The following is a 22,285-nucleotide window of genomic DNA, read 5'->3' as shown; positions in this document are numbered from 1 at the left end:
CTTAGAGAAACACCACTCTGGTGGGTATCAATGTAGACCTCATGTTATTTTAAACACTTTGAACTGGAAAAAAACCAGCAAAAAATGATCGAGTGACTTTAGGATGATCTCTGGCCCTCTCATGTATCAGCATAGATGTAGCCAAACAGATGCTGAACCCAAAATGGAGCATAGTCAGTCTAGGGAACATTCATCAAGGCACTACCAACACTGACTGTCCCTGCCAGCCCCCCGGGGCTCCCCCCACCCCGCCCAGGGCCCAGGACCCCATGTCAGGGGCCGTCAGCCCCTGCCCCAGCAACACTCCGGCTCCCCCCAGCCCTGCCCGGCCCGGCCGTGGGCCCCTCCGAGCCGGGCCCCCCCCATGTCCCAGCCCGTCCCCGTCCCCATGGAGGTGCCCGATGCCCGGGCAAGGAGCAAGGAGAAGGATTCCAACGTCTCATTCAAGTATTGCTGCTTTTAAAATTTGTGTAAAGAAGGTATACCAATGCCAGCTTCTAAGAGAGAGAGAGAGAGAGAGATAAAAAAATGAACAGGTGTGCAAAAAAAAAAATCAATCTGCAAAATGCATGGGAAAAATAAGAGACTTAAAATGATACAGAAATCTAAAAAAAGCACAACAGCAATGGGAAACGGATTAATTTTATTTCATAATGTGGTTTCCCTGTCCTCTTCTAAGCTTGGAAGTTTCTCACACATGACAGGTGCAAACAAAGGAAAGAATCTTAAATCATGTCCTTTTTATGTTTTAGGGTTTTTTTATTATATATACAAAAAAGTCCAAGCACATTCATAGATTAAATTGCTAAACAATAATTAAAAATAAAACCACAAAACCCCCATAACCCAAAAGCAAACAGAAGCCTATACATTCATGTCTTCTCAGGAAAATTACATTAACCAGAGAGGCAATCAAGTAAGCATGTTGCTCAGGACCCATATTCCCCAAACCAAAGGCAATACAGACATGAACTTCTCAATAACCTCTCGAATGGCAATCTACATTTACATGTATATATTTATGTGTATATATATATGCATTTCAACTCACACCCACTGACCAAAGAGGGTAGAAGTCTTGCTACCTTATGGTCCCCCAGAAGGACATGTTTCCAGTGTTAAAGAACAGTATGTTAGGCCACTTTTAAAAATAATTCCTTCTCCTCCTCTCTAAACCCCCCCCCCCATACTTCACAGTATACACCATCAGACTCAAAAGATTGCTGTCGTTGGGTTCATTTTTATATTCCTTTCTCGAGGAACAATCCCACTGACCCAAATGGGAATTCTGCCTAATCTGAGCTAACTAGAGGCTAGTTAGTAAAATGGCATGAAGAGGTACCTGAATGAGGCATCCTTCCTCTTCCTTTTTAGACAATATCAGAAGAGGGATGAAGGGCTATGAAGAGCTGTGTGAGGCTGGAGAGAAGAACATTTTCAGTCAGTTGTGAGCATCTTTTTTCTCTTGCAAAAGGAACAATTCAGTATTTTTCAAAGTTTAGCAGTTGATGTCCAAAGTGCAAAGTTTCTGCCCTTTTGACTCTATTTGGTGTCAGTTACAGTTCAGGCACATTGCAGCACATTTTAGGAGGCACTAAGCACTTGAGGATCAGGTTCAAGATAAAACAGAGTTTAAAATCTGCATTAGAGCTAGGAGAAGTGACGGTTTTCATTGTAAAAATACTTACATGTTAAAAAAAAAAGAGAGAGATTTCAGCATAACCTCCAGAAAAGTTTCTGCCACAGCAAAATGCTGAAAACAGTTTTGGTAGTGAGAAAGATGGAATTCTGTGAAAGTGGATGGTGATGGGACTTGAACAGCAAGGTGAAACCATGCACTGCTAAATTAATACGCAGGTTTGCAAAACATAAGTAAACTAATTGAATTTCTGCCTGATGTATGTGGAACAGCTTAGGAAGAGCCATCGTTCTTTCTTTGGAGGTCCTGGTGCAAGCAGGCATTTTGGAGCATGTGCTAGAGCTAACACAGGAGCTCAGAGCCCCAGACTCACACAAGAACATATTCAGTGGGTTCCTCTCTTTCAGCACATGCGAGGTGATTTAAAGTAGCCAGCCCATCTCACCGCACATATGCACCCAGCACACGGGCTGGTAGCACAGGGTAGCTTCCAGGCAAATTGATGGGAAGGTTTGGATGGGTTACATATCACTAAGGTTGCCCTTGTGGGCAGAAAATATGCAGATCAGTTAAAACTAACACTGTGAAATGCCACAAAACGCTTGAGATGGCTTTTGAAAGGTAATACTAGGTCCACTCACATTTATCCTGCTCCAATAACTGATGATACTTTAGCAGAAGATAGGACATACAAATATCTCACAGCTGATTTTGTGGTTATCCAGCCTCTATCGTGAAGAAATTTGTGGTGATTAGTGGTGGAAAATTGTGTTTTAATCATGTCATACACAAAGAAAAAAGGCAGATTTTAAGGGCCTTGGGTGTTGTCTTCCTTAGGCAGAGGAGCTCAGAAATCAGTATAGGTCTGCTTTGAGCATGTGGTGTCTGAACCAACTATCCACGATGTTGAAGACAGCCTCTTACTCAGCAGTGGATGGCGTCGCAGCGCAGCAGAAGGATACCATATAGCTTTGTCTCACTTGTGAGGGGAAACTTGTCTGGCTCTGTCAGGTGTTTTTTGGCTCTTCACTGTCAATGAGGGTGAAAGGTAGATAAAAAGCTGTAAATACTACAGGAAGAACTTTGCCTTTGTCTGCCCTTGGTGCATATTCTGTAGCAGTTGTCTTTCCAAGCACAGAGGCAGTTGTTGAGATGTGGGAAGAATTAAAACATGACACAGTATATGCAAAGAAGTTAGAGAAGGGTATTTCAGAGAGGAGTCCCAAACACAGGACTGCATAATCAACCTGCCGAAACCTATTTCCAGGGTATTTAGTACATCTCCCATTCTCAAGCCTTGCTTTCAGTTTTTCTTCTTCTTTCTGTTTGTCCTCTTGAAAGAAGTACGTTTCTGACATCTGGCCATAGGGACAGGTTTTCAGCTGGTTTCTGCTGGCACAGACTCACTGCAGTCTGGTTGAATTCTCATATATCCAGCTGAAAATCTGGTTAAACATCCACACCATCACCATAAGGAAGATAAACTCACTGTCTGTGCACTATACAAACCTAAATTCTCTGCCGAGGGGGATGGTGCTTCTGCGTATAGCCTATAGTGAATTGGTGAAAATGACTTGCTGATACCAATCATATATGAGCAGCAGCATTATTACTGTAGTAGGTCAATGAGAGAAAATCTGTTTTCTTAAACCAACTGCTCCCCACCATCCTGAGAAATTAATAACTTCAAGAAATGAAAATATAATCCACTCAGCAGCTGAAATAGTCTCAAACATTGTTAGTTCTAGCTTTCCTTTCATTGTATGAGATAATTTTGATATATAAAATTGAAATAGTGAGTCAACCTAACCTTTTCAAAGGTTAGTGTGGTTTGGTTCTGTTAAACAGTTGGGTGAGTGTTGTGGTGAATTCACAGTGGCTACGCATTATACATTAATGGTAAAATGACAAGCTATTTTTACTCATTCTTTTATAGAAATACAACAGGAGAGAAAGCATACATAAAAAAAAAAAGACAACAAACAAAAACCACAGCACATTGCTTAGAAAAATAACCCCCCTACCCCAAATCCAACTTCAGTGTATGCTCTAATTCATATACAGTAATATTTCACATTCACAGAAAATCACAAGCCTTTGGTTAAACACTGAGATCATACAAGCTGAAAGAAATTTTTGTTCTAAACTTATCCCTTGGTTTCATAAAGTAGGACTAATTCCAGGCCAACCCATAATTATCAATGTTGGGTTTGCTTCAGTGCCTTCTTGAATAAATTCAGTTCCTTTAAGACTTCCATTTCTGGCCAGAAAATACTGAAACAGGAGATGCAATATAAGTATGGCTTGAGTTCTGTCACTGGAGCAAGGGATTTCGGGGACAGCCATTCAAAAAGAAATGTTTTCTGTGTCTACTCATGGATCTCACAGGTGCCTTTCTTCTGGGGATGGCTAAGGCTAAAAAACACTTTCCTGCCTTTGCAAATAGACCTTTACTCCCTCTAACCCATCCATAGGTCCGCTTGACATCGACCTGGCTGACATGGTCCTGCCAGAGAATAAGCTTTCCCTTCTGTTTTCCAAACTGTCGCTGAGAATTACCTTGGGGCGAAAGACTTGCATGAATTTCTGGTAAAATTCTTTGGATGCAAAATAATAAATGAAGGGATCTATGCAGTTGTTGAGGCAACTGAGGCACAAGGTGAGCTTGTAGGCAGGGTACAAACTCCTGTCATAAAATAGGCGGATGATCATATGCACAAGTAGGATAAAGTTATTGGGGGCGAAGCAAGTGATGAATACCAGAAGGACTATCATCGCCAGGTATATGGACCTAGTCTTCTGCTTGTTACCATATCTGTTTGATGTCTGAATAAGCTTCCGAATGGTGCCTATATAGCATCCAACTGTTACAACAAAAGGGATCAGGAAAAGCACGACAAATAACGTGAGGAGAAAGGCTACCCAGGCTGCGAAGTTGGGCAGCATATCCCATTTGAGGACATCAAAACAGGTTATAATCCCCAATTCTTTCACTTCGTAGGTCAGATCTGTGCTTTCTAGTGGGTAGAAGGCTAGTAGCAAGAAAAACCACATACCTAGGCAGGCAGCCAAGGCATATCTTTTTCTTCTCCACTTGATCAGCTTCATGGGATATACCACACCCATGTACCGCTCGATGCTGATACAGGTCATGGTCAGTATGGAAGAATACATGTTGGAGTAGAACATCACGGTCACGAGGCTGCAAAGAGTCTTGCCAAAGCTCCAGTGATTGTTTTGGATGTGATAAGAAATCTGGAAGGGAAAGCAGCTGGCCAGCATGAGATCCGTGATGCTTAGGTTGATCATGAAGATAACAGAAGGTGTTTTGGGTTTGATGTGCCAGCAGAGCACCCAAAGGGAGAACAAGTTGCCAGGGATACTGATCATAGCCACGAGTGTATACACAACTGGGAGGGTGATGGAGATAGCTTTATTCTGGAGCATTGCCAGCGTTTCAACGTCCAGGTGGGATCCGTTTTTAACCATTATTCACAAGGGGGTTGTTGATCCCTATAAGCCAGCTGGATCATATCATGAACACTTGGCTTAAAAACCTGGAGGACAAATGTCAAGAGAGAAAAGCAATAAGTCAAAACAGAAATTAAGAACATACTTCTTCTATTAATCAAACTAAGAAAAACCCCTCTGTAGTTTGACAGATTATCTCTGAATGAACTGAATCCAGTAAAATTATCTTCTGAAAATTCTCTTCGCGTTCTGAATCACAGTAATGTTTTACCAGTCTCACTTCTTCCTAGCTTTGAACAACTACTTTTTACCTGCTGAATGGCTTTCTGATACTTTTTGCAGTCTATACATTATTACACCTCTTATGTTATTGTAACATAAAGAAAATCACATATCACAAATTAAAATTAAATTGATGTCTGCATGGGAACACCATGCCATAGCATCTCCATGAGTTAAATCCATCCTATCTACTCTAGATGTCATGACTTTGCTTCTTATAATACACAAGATTTTCTGACTTTTTTTTTTCCCCAACTAAACAGTGATCCATTCCAAGTAAGTGCTGGATTTTTTTAATATTTTTTTTTTAATTGGGGAAAGGAGAACATGCAACCAATTATTCTTGGTATATTCATGATAAACAGAATATAAGGAAAGCACCATGTATAATTGAGAACCAGGGACAGATTGCAGTTGCTTGGATTGGCTAACAGGCTGAAGGGACCAGGCAAAAGTAACAAGCCCTCTTCTAACAAAAAGAAAAGCTATTGAGTTTCAATTTCTGCAAGTTGTAAGTTATTAAAAAATGTTGTGTTTGCAGCTGTCTTATTGCCATCACCTGTAATTCTGCAAAATTGGTTTCAGTTTTGCAGTCTGCAAAGCAAAACCATGCTTTCACTGTCTGGCCTATATAGATCTTTCTTGGCAGACACAATAGCTTATTGTTTAGCTTATTTATTTTAAACAGTGTAGCAGCATTTAGCAGCTGCAAGCAAGAACTCACGCCTCAATGTGCTACATGCACGTGTGCTTACTTTCATTAAGCTGCAAGTACAGGGATGCAGTTTCACAAAAGTACCAGGTCGAAAAAGTGAAGAAATGGCAATGAATGACCAGAAAGGCAGAGGATGGAGCAACAGTAAATTCTGTGAGGAGTGGCCATAGGGGCCTGAAAAGGGTGCCAGGCCAAGCCAGCCGGTGACTGTGGGCACGTCTATGCTGTTTAATGGAAGAGGGGCAGAGGGTGGGTTCAGGCACACGCTCCTACTTGTGGACTCTGATCACCTGCACTGTTTAATCCAAGCATCTCTTTGCAAGGCACACCTGCTGTAGGAAGTGAGATTAAAAAACATAGGTGCCAGTCAGCTGGTGTCACTTAAGCTCAGGTCTAGTTAAATAAGACCTTTAAGTGTGTGGTCATAGCCCATGAGCAGTGTAACAGGTCAGTCCCTCAGAGAGGGACCAGCCCTCGGTGCTGTCTAACTCTAGCTGGAAATAACCGTTCTGACAAAACCTGTGATTTCTGACAGAGGGTCTTACTGAATAACTTGCTGGATCTTTCACAAAATAATTGTTGATGGTTCCTGAGACCTGGCAAACGTGAAGTCTCTTCTGAAGGCTGTAGTGCCGTAGAGAGATACTCAACTTTAAAAATAAACTGAGTGCAGATCCAGAAAAAGCACAGCTACAGCAGCAAGAAGCTCAGAGGGGGCTTATTTCTGTTGTTTCTTGATCTGATCAATTTGACATAGTGCTTCAAATGTCAGCTAAAAATATTCAGAAGTAGTGAGAGTCAGTATCAAACAAATGATGTTACCTAATGTTGCCAGTCTTTCAGGAGCTTCTAGCTGAGCAGTTGGAAGCCCAGAAAAAGGCACGAGAAAATAGGAATTGCAAAGAAGTCAGATATGTGTTCCTAATATATCATGCACATGTCACAGAGCAAACATGTTCCAAGTAATGAGCACATCACATGATCACAACTGCAAAAACCTCTTTGAGCCAAATCCATTGCAGATTAAATTCTGTTCTTGCCGGTAGAGCTATATCAAGAATGAAACTAACTCTTCAGTTTTCAGGGAACTTGAAAAAGCACTTACTGACACAAAGCTCTTGGAAAAAAAACCTTAATGCTATCTATTTCAAGTCTTCTGTCTATGATTTACCATAGTAAATACCTATTCATGAACTCTATTGCCTCAAAAATCCTTCTCAAGTGGCACCCCTTTGTGCCTAACAACACTAAACTTCCCAAAACAAACAGAAAATTTTTATCTATATCAAAGTATCTACAGACCTCTAATTATAAGCCTTTGCAAGTGAAAGGTATTTGATCTCACAGGCTAAGGGATCTCACCCCTAGATACTATTCCTATAGAAATTGTATGTACTTGGGAGGTAGTAGTTTCCATTAAATGTGTCACACTGGTCATAAAGCTATTGAATACCTCCTACATTTGGGTTTTTGTTAGGGCAAATCACAAACGTATTTTCTTCTAAACTTGCTTTTTCTGAGAGCACAACCTGATAAGAAGGAGATAAACAAATGCACGCATAGATGCTGCAATACGCAAAACAGTGTCAGGCAGGATTCATGGCCTGACTAAAGGCAAATTTTATGCCCTTGTAGAACACCACTGTCAGTAAAACACAGGTGTCTCCCAAATTTAGGCACCTCTTGAATAGGGGTTGAAAGGCACCAGACTTTGTGGTTAGGTGCCTACAAGAGCTCTCCAAAAAGGGTAGGTCCCCTTGGCATGGTTTTCAGTAAGCAAGGTGTCCATCACAAGGAGCAAAAGAACCATGCGGGGGAAGAGGGGACATGCAAAGCACACAAGAATGTTGCTGCAAGTCATTCTTGAGGGCAAACAGCCTCTTGGGGAAACGTGCAGTACAGAAAATCCTCCTTCCAACTTTGCCTTTCCTTTTGCCAAATCCTTCTGGGGCTCTAATCCTGAATTCCTTGTTCAGGAAAGCCTGGGCTAGCAGAAATTCCTGCTCTGAGTCACCCTTACTTGTGATGCTTTGCTTTTTAAATGCCCAGGTTAAGCTGCTGGAACCACAATGTAGTATTTCAACATACTTTACCTCTCCCATTATTGCGTCTATTTGGGTTTAGTTAACGCTGTATTTATATTTCCATCTTGTTCAGGGTAACTTTATGTCTTTCCCCCACTGCAACCACAGTCTCTATCTGTCTCTTGTGGTTTAACTTGAAAATGTCATAAATCAAGTGAGAAAGTAGTCCTTATGAGGATTAGAATTAGATTCCCCTTACATTTTATGAGTTTCTTCTTTTCAATTTCAGGTTTCCAACACAATTCAAATCAGTGGAGCTTGCACAGATTCTCTGCAAGAGAAACTTTGCAGAGGGATAATTTTAAAACATCGACCCTCAGCTAAGTTTTCATATGCATAATCTTATGCATAATCTGTAAAAATATAGTTCTGTTACATAAATATCCCTGTTAGAAAGGCATGGGTTTGTTTTTATTTTGGGGGAGAGCTATATTTAAACTACGACAGAAAAATGAACATACAGGTCGACTGAAACAAAAACTCAGTAAGGATTCTTCAAGTGAGAAGATCCAGTCTTACTGCCATTTATATCAGTCCTCAAGCTTCTGACACAGAAAGAGAAATGTTAAGCTTTTCTGCTTGCCTCATTTCTGAAACATTTAGTGGATGAATGTATTTTAGTTCTATATTAGGTACTAAGAGAACTTACAGCCTCTGGAATAATGCTCGCTAATTCCAGATAGGATTTTTTTGCTTCTCTTCGTACTCACTGGCTCATGGCACTCTGCACAGAAAGCTCACTTGGAAATTCAGTAACGCCAGGTTTTCATCTGAGCTGTAGCCATAAGCAAAGGTGACAGCTGCTTAGTGCCTTTTTGACAGGAATGGTGATACCTTTCCCTTCAACTGACAAAAGTTGACAAATAAAACATTAAAGGGTATACTGAAAATCAAACAGTAAAAAATCAGAAGAGGACGATGTTATTTCTTTGCCATGGAAAAGTAACAATAGAGATGTGTCTACTTTCTTTTTAGGGGTCTACTAAATAAAGCTGATGTGTTTCCTCTCTTACATCTATTCTCTTCCTGTTGTTGATGTCAAGTGCACCTGTGAAAAAGACTGAAAAGCCTGTAAGCCAAATCAAAACCAGAATTACCATTTCATAAAAAGTTTTGTGATTTGTTTTGTGATTTCAGACGGAAAAAATGAATCTCAAAACATATCATGCAGCACAAAACCTTCCAAAACCTATTCTATTTCATAATTTTTTGTTCACTGCCTGTCAAAGCACTGTTGTGTAGAATAAAAAGGTCTTACTTCATCAGTTCTTTAGTATTGTTACACTTTTGGAGAGACACCCTTCCAGCTGAAGAATGTAGGATGGCATATTTGAGATTACAGGAAAAACAAACTAATGCAATTTCAACTCAATTGCAAACAGATTCAGAATGAAGCAAAATGAATTTATTGATTTTATTGTAAGCACTTAGAGAAAACATATTAATGGTTTTTAATCAATGCAAATGTGGCTGAAGAATGTATTTTGTTTTTTCTCAAAAGACTGCATTTTTTGAAAATAGTTTTTCATTTTTATTTTTTACTTTCTCAGTTTAATACTGTTACAAAGCAGTAACAAGAGCGAGAGGGTTAGGATAGTTTGTGTCTACCTAAATGTAGCTAAAACTGGTGAAAACTTAGTGTGCAGTATGTCTGCTGGGGATTCAAGCCCTCCTGCACTGTCTGAATTACTAGTGAGATGTAAGAATATTAGACAAGCACAGAAAACTGACAATTTCTATTGTAGACTCAGTATGAGGAGAAGAAGGAGCCAGGAAGGCAAGGAACCAGGAGCCAGTCATCTTGAGTTGTGGGAAGAGTGACAAACACTTTGATATTTAAATAGAATAAGGGGTTTTAATACGAGGAACAAGACAAAAAAGTACCCTTTTGTAACACATCTCAGTTATTGTTGCTAAAGCATCATTGATGCGATTCAGAGAAACACTTCTGCAAATGTTCAAGTTCACCAAACTGAGGAATGTAAATGAGTACATCTCTGATTGTGTGTTCCTTAAAACGAATACGGGCTTTACCAAAAGAGGCTGCAGGTTTTGTCTGCATGGTTCTTTCTCACCCTTGCAATAGACTTTCATGCAAATTTTAGCTTGTAGGGTTACATCTCTACATCTCTAAAAGCCAAGGGTTTGGTTCACTCAGTCAAGATCTGAACTTAAGTCTTCTAAGAAACTTCTTTGTATTACAGGGCCTTCCCTGTTCTTTTCGCTAATGTCTTTTTTGCATGTGTGTTGTTTTGTTCTGAGCAGCATTATTGCAAAGATCAGAAACTGTTGCTGAGCCTGTAGTTATGTTATCACAAAGGCATTATTTCACACTAGGGTTTAGCTTATCTTCTTTTAAGAATAAATGCATTTGGGAAATGAGATTTCTACCCTCTGTGCACTTGTGTGTACAAGTATTTCTGAGCAAATAAGCCAAATCTGAAAACATCTAACTAGCTGCAATATTCACAACCTTCTATGCCATTTAGCTTTAGAAAAATAAAACTGTTCTGTATTTCTTATTTTTCACCATAGATTATTCAGATAAGGGACATAAGAAAACCATATGTATGCCTTCACTGCAAAAGACAGCGTATTTTTTACAGTGAAAGGGTTACATTATAATCACCGTATTAATCAAAAACTCTTGCGGAGACAAACTTCAGTCTTTATCTTAGTACACCTAGTCAAAGAAAACCCTGTCGTGTTTATAGCTCTGACCTCAAATGGTTAGGGCAAGGTAAAACAAGAGTGTCTTCTCTCCACAAGGAGTTCACATTGAGAGGTAAAAAAACCCTCAATTTTTTCAGTAAGAAACTGTAGAAGCATTGCCAGCTTTAGTGTAGTGGAGAGGTACATGCCTGTTGAGCTTGTTAGCTATATCAATCTGGAAGAAAGCAGCTTTGTTCAAAAGTGAAGAAAAATAATCCTATCATTTCTGCCTATTAAAGTAGGCAGTTTCCAAGATTCAACCAAAGCAGTCTTACTAAGTGTGAAATCTAAATATACAGGTGAGAGGCAAAGAAACATCACAAGCAAATACTGTACCGATTTTTCAGAATTAGCTAAGTAGTAAAATTAACTGTACATAGCTACCTTTATATTTCCTGTGTCTGTCCTGGACTATGCAGTTTTGCTGATAGTTGAATTTTAGTTCACTTGAACCTTCACCTTTGCTAACGATAAATTAGCAAAGTCAAGATTCTGTGCTGGTGTTAGCAATGTCCACCCTAATTTAGATAAGGTTTGCATAAACACAGCCACTGTCATCCTTGTCGACAACCCTGTTCAGAGTGAAACTAGTCAATGTGGTCTTTAAAAAGTTCATTTCTGCAGTAGTCAGGATTATGAAAAAGGTAAGGTTGTGGGCCAGTATTGACAAAAACCTCTGAGCATCTGAAGCATGATTCTGTGACTTTAAGTGCTAGTTACACTACAAAATGAAGCAGTTTGCAGTTTTCTTTATTGGTGTGCAAGATAGTCAGCTTTTAAAAATTCTGTGAGCAAAACCTTGTTGGGTCAATTGAAACCCAACTTGTGTAACTCCACTGATAGATTTTCTAGGCTGGTTTAAATTTCAGTCAGAGTAAGCATCCTAAAGATTTAAAGATGTTCCAGTTTATGGGCTAATAGCTAGAATATTATATATATGTTGGTCTTTCCTACATGCACAGACTTTGTAAGCTTAATTTTTTCAAGCCTGTTATTTTTAAAAGGATTAGCAAAGCTAAGGCAACTGCTTTTAAGAATTCACCATAACAGCTCAGGAATTCATTCTACAGGACTTACACTTCTCTGCAGTCACTGCCCATGTGCATGCTCTTATTTCCCAATAGCACAAGGTAACATGCCTCTTGGTGAAATAATGCAAACACATATATATACACACACACACATAAACATATGTGTGTATATATATTCTATTTGAAATCTGTACTTTCTATCTTTTCATCTCTCTTTTCTGTGAAACTCTTTTTGAATGTTTCCCCTCTTCTTCAGTCCACAAAAGAATTGAGGTAGGGCTGCAGGCATGTTTTTGAAGATTATCTTTAGAGATAAAAAAAAGAAAAAAAAAAAAGAGTTCACACATTGCTGTTTCTTGAACTTGCACTAAGGATATGACAGTCTGTAGCTGTTGATCAATTTAATATATGATGGAGTCCATAAACAGGACAGTCAACCAAGTTTTGCGGGTGTAGCTGAAAGGATAATTTGGCATGGTATTTGGGAAGTGTTTTGAGCAAAGAATGTAGGGTAATTCTAACATTCATGTAACGTAGTGGGGCCAGAAATTGCAAACAGTATTGTCAGGGGTGAATCAAAGAACTTGGCTGAGCACGTCGGCTGTCTTCAGATAGGCCTTCTTCCACTACTTCCACTATTTGGTCCCAGTATGTACAAAACCTCTTACTACCTCCTAGATAAATAGAAGTGTCCCAAAAATCCCATGCTGGATGCATAGCAACATGTGACTTGTAAATACAAGCTGAATTATTGTTCCTCTTGTTAAGTAAATCTATATGAATATGCAACTCTTTTTCCAGAGCAGTAGCATTAAGTAGCAGGATTTTGGTATAGCTGGCACCTTTCTTGCCTGGTCTTTGCTACAGCCGTGGATTTAGCATCCATAGAAATCTAAGTGTCTATTTCAGGGTGAGTTGGAAAGTGTGGATGCCAATGACCGTACTGGGCAGATCTTCAGTGACCATAACAGGCTCATATGTGGTCACTTCCATTGTAAATGCAGGTGTTTGAAGCTGAATCCAGCCGATTTTAAACATCCCGTTGATTCAGATCCTGGTTTCCTGGAGGCCTGTACTTGCCTAGATTCCGTCAAAATCTGAACTAGTCCACTAAAACACAATTGTCCCCTTTCACACTTGGACCGCTCAGCTGCCACTTTAAAATGACAAGGTCAGCTTCTGTGTGAAAATGAATTGGCATGGAGTAGGACCAAATGCATGATCTCACCTGTACCCAACTTCTTCCGCCTGTGTGTCAAAACCTACGTGATCGTAAAACTGTTGGTGTGGCAAAGATGCCGCAGCTGGAACTCAGAATAAAGATTATTTTGTCTTCTGTTGGTCCTTCTGCTGTACTTGCCCAGCACATGTCTTTTAGCCTGTATTGACAGCCCACCTACAGGACCAAGCGCTCTGCTCTCTCCCCAGATGCCTTCTGCAATGGACTGGCAGTGAACTCCTGGCAAACTGGGCTTTCTCCTGGCTCACACATCAGTTAGAAGTGATTTTCACATCAGCACTAGTGAAAACAGTCTTGGCTGAAAAATACATGAGACCAGGGGCTCTGTAGGAGCTAAATTGACATGCACTTGACAGCTTTCTCGCATATTTGGTTTTCTGCTCCTGAAAGGGCAAGAAGAGCTAGATGTACAAAAAGAATGAGCCTTGCTTCCTGTCAAACTGTGCCTCTTACTGGAAGGCTTTGATACAAAAAACGGGCTGCTGGAAGCTCTTTTGTATGGCTGGAACTGATACTGTGTCCACTCGTTCCCCTGGACCCCAGTCAATACCCACTGAAGATAGGTGACCAGTGCGGTATGCCAGCCAAGGCAGCGGGAAATGTGTGAGCTCTGTGGTTGTCTCCTCATTCCCTAGCACGTTGGACAATGCTTCCCAGCCTTGCCTGAAGGGAGGAGTGGTTGGGCCTCACCTCGGGTGATCTCCGTCGGAAATCTTGCACTGTCACAACTCTTTCCTTTGCACAGTTTCTCTTACTGCTTATTGTCACGGCTCGGAGTGCGAACACTGAATCATAGCTGTGCTACTGAGCTATGTGTCACTGTATTTTTCCTGAGTGATGTTCAGTTGCCCATGTATATCGTCCTACAAGTGGCTGTGATTCTCTGCTAGAGAAAGTCTCTTCATTTTTTCAACATTGCCATCAACAGTCAATAGTATTCAAGCTACAATCATGGGGTACCCTGGCCGATTCTGCCTTTTAATTATGGTCATATCATGATCAGGGCATGTGTCACTAGGACAGCCATGTATCACCTGCATCTATCTTGAGAGGAGCGACTTAGGGCACAGGCAGTACCTCTATGGAGCCCAGATGGCATGACCGGGATTCATATATCTCAGGACCAGTCCTGAGGTAGGTCTGGTATTCGTGCAACTCCCAGTGAGGTCTGAGGCAGCTCTGTGTGCACAGCACCTCAGAGCAATTTGCTCGGCAGGAGAAGCCAGCTCACCCTATCCGAGCTCATGCAAACTCACTTCATTCACACGCTGAAAGAACTGAAAGTTGGCTTCTCTGCAAAAGCTCATGGCTTATGTTGAGCATCGATAACTGCAGCTGCGCTGCTTGTGGCTGGCACAGGGCACAGTATAAAACACGTGCCTGAACAGTGCTGAGCAGATGTACCCAAAGGCACAGTGCACAGGTAACAGGAATCTCAGAAATAGCTAACTACAGGAGCAGCTACACTCTGTGACCTAGTTTTAAAGGCAGTGTTACGTATGCACACAAAGGAAAAAGAAAGAGCCAACATAATTATTATTTTTTTCCCTGACTTACCACTTAACACTTTTTTCCTGACTTATCTTCAGTTTGGCAATTTGATACCAGTTAGAGGTGTGACTGGTAACATACAAGAAGTGGAGATTATAAAATGGGAAAAAAAGAAAAATATTTCTAACAAAAGCTTCACGTCTTGTTCAGTTTCTTTGTGACTACTCCAGCTATCACACTAATACAAAGAGATACAACAGGAATAGCAACCTGAAACCACATCTGCTATTGTTTCATTCTTCTGAAAGTCCTCGAGTGCAGGTGAGACAGCAGGTCAAAGTTCAGCTCTTCAGCTGAACCAAACTGCAATTGCCCTCATATTCAGGCTTTGGTCTTCCTCTCAAGTCCTCACTGCACTTAGGTAATTTAAATGCATAAATAAGACAAAAATTGGATTCTGTCCTTGTCTAACATACTCTTTCTGCATTGAGAAGTATAGAAGTGCCCTAATTATAGTCAAGATGTATGATGATATATCATTATATGAATGTTACCTATGAAATAATCACAGGCAGAAGTCAAACGTGTTCTGCAGCTGGTTTTGTTGGGGGAGCTAGTCTCTGCTTTTATTAACAGACAATATATTGCAACAGCTTGTTATTGGCTTTACTTGAGTTCCTCTCCATTGCTAGCAAAATGCCGTGAGGTATCTGGATCATCGCTGCTCTGCAAATCATTACTGGAATCTTGCCATCTTGAGAAAAAATGATGAAAGTGAAGATGCTGTGCTTTGAAGGGTGTTATTTATTGACCTGTGCACTAAAAATTAGTGTCTTAACTATAATTTTTATGACCTTGGCATTTAGCTCCAACTTATTAGAGTTAATTCTGGGTATTCCATTTGTAAACAGTTTGTATCTCACAATCTCTTCTACTACATGTATCTGTGGTCTGCTATTTTTAAGTGTATGAGCAAGCAAACACATTCTTGCAATGTAAGCAAAGGTATGAATCCCTATCTGATAAGCCACTCTATGTATTTGATCTTACTCATACAGACAAAGGAGATTGCTTACACCTCTGGGATAAACTTTTGCAAAACAGCTCCAGGTTACCATGTGAGAAAGTGTATTCGTTACTATACCATAGGACGTACCACACTACAACCAATATACTACCACCTTACGCCCTACTTTTTCTCTGCCATGAGTTGTCTGCTTGCCCACATGCTTAAAGTAAATAAACACAGCCAAGATATTTTAAATAGTGACCACATGCAAGCAGCACAGGCTGGTATGAGGTGAGAGCAGCCTTAGCGTGATTCTGGTACAGGCAGCTCCTCAGGACAGGGTACACCAGCAAAGTAAAGGAGAGGTGGGAAGCCGTCATGAGGACAGGTAAGCATTCTTATTTATCCAACTTATAAAATGAATATTATGCTTGAGATGTTGTTATGATAATGTACTGATATAATATGAAATTTTATATATTAAACATCATTTGTATGATATGTGTGCTATAAATATTTTTTTCACTGGTACCACAAACTGAAATACCTGTAAACCCCATAATCAACACCCCAAGTGCTAGAATTTATCTCTTTTTTATCGGATGATGTTTTAGCCTGTTACTGATTCATCATCTATATGTGTGTGTGTACATATATATGTACATGATATTATATATCTTATGATATTATATTGTATGAACATACATAATATATGATATTATTTTCTTGTTTCATAGTATAGCTACAATTGATAACATTCTTCTGTCTTTAAACTTTTTTTCATGACTACAAGTGAAATTTCATCTGTTTGGATATTAAGTGTTAGTAGGAAAAACCTTTAAATGAAAGGAAGGCAATCCTGCAGCAGAGGAGCTCCAATTCCTCATGTAAAAAGTGCTCAGACTAAATTTAAAGTTTGAGTTTCACTAGGTCCAAAACACTGTAGAGAAAAATGTGGGGTCCAGAGCTCAGCCAATCTTAAAGAGAATTTCCTTTTAAGGTAACATCTAAAATTCAAGCACCTGGAAAAGGACACTAAGTCTGTGAAATGCAGTGACAAGGACAAATACACAAAACTGCATTAGTTTTTAAAAATCTGCTTAGCTTAACCCCTAGACTGGAGAACTTAGAACTTTTAAAGTTTCATCAAAAAAAAATTCCATGTATTTTAAATGCAAGCCTTAGGTGATTCCAAACATAGCTATATACGTAAGGTCTTGTGTGACTCCATCTTCAGTGAAGTGGCACACACTGTGGCAGCTAATTAATTGCCCTTAATTAATCATCTCCTGGCTGTGGATCAAACTGTTGGGGTTTAGCTGAGGTCTAGCTGAGGCTGGGGTCTAACTTCAAGCAAAATATCTGGCTTTGTCAGAGCAAGAAGGGGGTCCTGGGGTGGCATGAGCTCTCAAAGTGAGTCTACAGGACAGAGAAGAACTTGACTGTGGTGAGAATTCAGGTGTGGGAAAAGAAAACACAATATTCTTACCCTCTAGCACTTGAAAATGACAAAACAAACACTCTTCCCATCACCTGAATATTTTAAAAGGAAAAGGAAATTAAACCTCTCCTGTTCAGCTAAAACCTACTAACACAATAAACTGAATGCAACAATCCAGCAGAAAAGAAATACGCTGAAGAAACTTGCAAGCACACCATAAAGGAGCAGCCCCACCACGGACGAGTAGCCCCTGCCTTTCTGAGGAGAACAGACATTTACTGACAGAGGAACGGCAAGTCAGAGAAGAAGCTCCTATCGATGGGAGGACCTTCAGTGGCACAGATTAAAATATCACCTGATAGAGAGAAATTCTAGACCTTGGGGAGCTGATTACGGGCTTTATAGATATTTTAGTTTGTGTGAAAACTGCCCATTGGAGATGAAGACTGTGAAACTCATGAGATACATAAAGACAAACTCTAAGGTAGTTTTGAAGACTGGTACAATTATGCTCCAATAAGGTACTAATAACAATAGAGCAGTAGGAGACAGTTCTTTGGAGGCAAAATTTGGGTTGTTAGGAGCCCTAGAGAGCTCTAAGTGATGTGCTCTGAAATATTACTGCTTTCCTGCAGCTTCAGTGTGTAACTTGAAAATAGATGCATAGGAAAATGATATAAATGTACTAAGAATAAAGGAAACGTTTGGTGCAGATGGCACCTATTCAGGAAAATATGGTTTGACCTAAACCAAAACAGGGCAAGGCTTCTGTTACTAAAAGTTAAGGTCATAGTTTTTAAACTAAAGACTAGAGAAAGCCAACTGGCACAGAAAAGCATATAGTTCAGGATGACACACACTTAGGGGTGGGAATGTTATTAAATCCTCTGTATTCTTAGAAAAAAGGACAGGAAAAGCTATTAATGAAGTCCAGGAAGGAACTGGACAAACAGTTTCTATGTGTGAAGTGTATGAAGCAGATCACGTAAAACGTCAGCCAGAAAAATCCCGGATACTTCTGTCTCTCCAGATATGTAAAAAGCATAAAAATGCTGAGGTTGATTGCCCTGGTTTTCAGCTGGGAATCTGACCTAATTTAGGCATCTGAGAAGTCTGATGAAAGAAAATAACTGTTGGAAATTGTATGGCCAGGGCACACACTGATACAGCCCTGCCAAAATAGGCTGTGTCACTGAAGGATTGGTACTATTGTATTACAGGAAGCTTTGTGTCACATCCAGTAAACAATTCAGCTGCATCAACAAGTGATACAGAATTTCCATGGGCTGAAGGCTGTAACTGCAGGACTGCATCATCAGTCATATAACAAGGATGGTAAATGTGGCAGCAATGTGGGTCGGGCAATTCCAAGCACGAGTACAGGCTGGGCAGAGAATGGATTGAGAGCAGCCCTGAGGAGGACTTGATGGAGTTGGTTGATGAGAAAGCTCAACAAGACCCAGCAATGTGCGCTTGCAGCCCAGAAAACCAACCATATCCTGGGCTGCATCAAAAGCAGTGTGGCCAGCAGGTCGAGGGAGGGGATTCTCCCCCTCTACTCTGCTCTGGTGAGACCCCACCTGCAGTACTGCATTCAGCTCTGGGGCCCCCACCATAAGAAGGACATGGACCTGCTTGAGCGACTTCAGAGGAGGGACATGAAGATGGTCAGGGGGCTGGAGCACGTCTCCTATGAGGACAGGCTGAGAGAGTTGGGGTTGTTTAGCCTGGAGAAGAGAAGGTTCCAGGGACACCTTAGAGTGGCCTTCTAGTACTTAAAGGGGGCCTGCAGGAAAGATGGGGAGGGGGTCTTTATCAGGGAGTGTAGTGATAGGACAAGGGGTAATGGTTTTAAACTGAGAGATGGTAGATTTAGATTAGATATTAGGAAGAAATTCTTTACAGTGAGGGTGGTGAGGCACTGGCACAGGTTGCCCAGAGAGGCTGTGGATGCCCCATCCCTGGCAGTGTTCAAGGCCAGGTTGGATGGGGCTTTGAGCAACCTGGTCTAGTGGAAGGTGTCTCTGCCCATGCCCTGGAACTAAGTGATCTTTATGGTCCCTTCCAACCCAAACCATTCTATGATTCTGATTCTATGATGTGCTTGGAATAGAAAAAAACAGCTGAGAGAGCAATCAATATGGAAATAACAAAACCCTTCAAGTACCCCTAAACAAACTGACCAAATGCACCGAGGTGTGATGTGTGTGTTCAGGCACCAGAAGTGTGACTCCTCATGGAAACCACCTGTTCAAGATGCAGAGGGGAACTCCTTGCAAGACAAGTAGAAGCAGCTCTTGACTCAGGCCTCTGTCATCCTGAGCCTCTGCAGCGGCAGGAGCACTGACCTGGGGTCTCCTGCTCCCCCATCAGGACACCCAAGAGCTTTGGCCTGTAGCCTATTGCAAATAAATTTCTACAACTTCAGCTGCTTAATTAAAAAAATAAAATTCTTTGCCTGTGTGTGAGGTTTGACCCTACTGTGTTTAGCAGATACATCTAAGGAGGCAGAGCTTCTCTGCTTTTTTTTCTGGATCCTTAGAGTGCTCGGCTGGAAGATACACACCAGGTTGTCCCAGCCATTGCTTTGGGCCATTGACACAAGCAGCGCTGGATAATGGCAAAGCCCAGCAGAGCGGGGAGCCTACTGGTGAGCCTGGCCCTTTGCTACACAGGTACAGAATTGGAGAAATACCAAAGGAAATTCTAATATCACTGAAGAATCCCTTTTCTTCTTAAAAACACCTTCTCTTGTCCCCAGAAGAGCAACTGCTCTGGCTGAAGGTAGAGAGGGCCCCTAGTTGATACTCCGAGCGTTGCTTGGTACTAATAAACCATATGCCCTTGGGCCGTTCTCTGCAGTGGAGGTTGGCTGGCCAGGGACAGCCTCTGCCCACGCTATCAGGCTTCTTCAGCAGGTCGATGGCATGCAGCCTGCCTACTCGCAACAGTCCTGGCTGCTGAACCATGCTTGGGAACTGGTGGGAAGTCAGCTAGCACAAAGCAAATCTGCACCAGGGAGCCTTCTTGTGAGCTAATGGTGCAGAGAAGCAGGTTCCAGCGACCAGAAACTTTCTGTGGAACTGACGACTCTATTAGCATCGATATAACATAAAAATACAACTTGTTGGCCCCAAAGAAATGCATAAATCATGGAAATATCTGACGAGAAATGAGACTTGGTAGAAAACGGCAAGCTTGAAACCTGGTCTCTCGTGAGGGCTTCCCTATCGAAAGGTTTTGGTTCCCTTTTTCACTCTCTTGTAGTGCCATAGATCTCGAAGGAGAATTGCAGGCACCTGATGCTTTGGCAGTGGCTGAAATGTGATCACAGCCCCCGCAGCAGCCACCTTCTCTTCTGAAACCCCAAGGATGCCCTCAGCTTCCTGGGAGTAGAGATGGGATGGTTCTTTTAAAAACACGACCCACCCCCCTGCCCGCTGTGAAGGAAGATCAGCACCAACTACTTTCTCGCTTCTCTTTCTCAGAATAGTAGAGGTCATTTAGTTTTTGCTTCTACTTAGTTCCCAGATCTGTTTCGGGACTCATGGCTCGTGCTTGCTCATGGCAAGTTCAGGGGCTCGGGACCGTCTCAGGGTTTTCCCACAGACCTGCCAAGCCTATGCTCTCCCCAGCCCTGCTGAAATCACCCGGGGCCGGGGCACGATTTCTGCACCCACGTGTGGTGGCCAGCCTGCCGCGCCGTGCGGCAGCAGCCAGGCGGCGGAGAGGGCCGGTGGGGTGTGCGAGGTGGGAGTCACCCGCCGACGCCTGTGATAGTCACTTGGCATTACAGCCCACGGGGGTTTAAAGTGGTTCGCCAAGCAAATGATGGAAAAAGCCCGTGATTTGAAACTCATTCAGGGAACTGAAGGAAACAGGTCCAAGTCCATCCCAGCAAGTCTTTTGTAAAAACATAAAGGCGATGTAAATTCCAGGAGAGCAGCTTTAGTATCCTCTCTTTTTCTGTGTGTGTTTCTCTGCTTCTTGCTCTGCTGCGTTGTCATACACATATACAAAGAGGGAGAGAGGAAGAAAGGGAAAGAAGAGTTTTAAGCTTTAAAATGAATTTGTTTTCTTGAGGATTGGGGTCTAGTAAAGGTTGTGCGTTATGTTTTCATAAAAGAGCCTGGAAAAGCAAAATAAATTCTCACAATGCCTTCTAGCACCACCCAGCCAGCCACGCAGGTGAGCAAAGCCATAGTGCTCTAACATCTCAGATACCAAAGATAAGAGTGCAGTGATAAAAGACGATAAATCACACGATGTGTGGAAAGTTTTGTACAAGCTAGGGCTAGCTGCTCAGTGCAGGTTCCTCTTTCAATCGTTGATACTTTTTAAAAAAAATTACACACACACAAAAAAACAAATTTCAAACACGGTTTCCTCAGTTCAGACCTCCCACCGCTCCCACACCATTTCTATAGTTGTTACTTCTAAGACGAACTGTAAACTACACATAAAAGTTACTTGTGCTTGCACTGCAGAGACTGATAGTTTTTAGAGCATTCTGTTACATCATGTTATAAACTACCCTACACAAAAAAACGAGGCTTGTTATAGTTTTGTTTACCTGTTTCTTTAATATAAAAGAAATTTGTCCTTTTTTTACCAAGACTAGTAGAAAGAAAAGACACCTAGCAATTCATCAGCTAAAACCTATCCTTTGTTTTTAAAGGTTATGCAGTCACAACAGGAAATATTTTGAAATCGTCACACTAATCACAAGACAAACTACTTTTTAGTCTGAACATTTTTTTATACTACTTTCCTATTTTTAGGTCACATCACATGCCAACTCCTTGCCATTGCCATTTGTATTTTAATTACAGATGAAATAATAACTTTTGCAGTCTTCAATAATAATAGGATCATACTTCATTCTTGCTTTGTTCTTACCTGCAATACTCAAATTCATAATCTGACAGAAGCAAAGAGGGAGAACTAGCTAGTTTACATTTAATTAAATGTCCGGCTTTTGTTTGCCTCGTAGTTATTGCCCTTTTTTTGTTGTTTCTTTAAGCATCTGCAGCAAAACAATATTTGGGAAAGATGCTAATTTTGGCCTAAGTCCTCAAAAGGAATTAGGTATCCAAATATTTTGGAGGAATCAGTCCTTAGCAGTAGCATTCCTGACTGGTTTCCATGCACCTTCCTGCAAAAGCAAAAG

At 41.2% G+C, this 22,285-nt stretch overlaps 1 protein-coding gene across 2 annotated transcripts in view; it reads right to left on the bottom strand.

Annotated features, from left to right (window-relative positions):
* Nucleotides 1-626: 626 nt before the first annotated feature.
* The window catches only part of P2RY8 (P2Y receptor family member 8), a 36,528-nt gene continuing 14,869 nt past the window's right edge, over nucleotides 627-22,285 (bottom strand). The window contains exons 1-2 of one of the 2 annotated variants that reach the window (XM_052773672.1): nucleotides 8,841-9,308; nucleotides 627-5,196 (exon numbers count right to left, since the gene is read on the bottom strand). In XM_052773672.1, coding sequence (XP_052629632.1) covers nucleotides 4,055-5,128 — 1,074 coding nt within the window. In that variant the 5' untranslated portion in view covers nucleotides 5,129-5,196; nucleotides 8,841-9,308 and the 3' untranslated portion in view covers nucleotides 627-4,054. Of the gene's footprint in view, nucleotides 5,197-8,840; nucleotides 9,309-22,285 lie in introns of those variants that run through there. The other variant, XM_052773671.1, reaches the window with a different exon arrangement.

The sequence above is a fragment of the Harpia harpyja genome, chromosome 22 (genome assembly GCF_026419915.1).
Source record: "Harpia harpyja isolate bHarHar1 chromosome 22, bHarHar1 primary haplotype, whole genome shotgun sequence".
Classification (NCBI taxonomy): domain Eukaryota; kingdom Metazoa; phylum Chordata; class Aves; order Accipitriformes; family Accipitridae; genus Harpia; species Harpia harpyja.
Note: the sequence above shows the minus strand (reverse complement) of the source record. Positions and strands in the feature narration are given on the sequence as shown.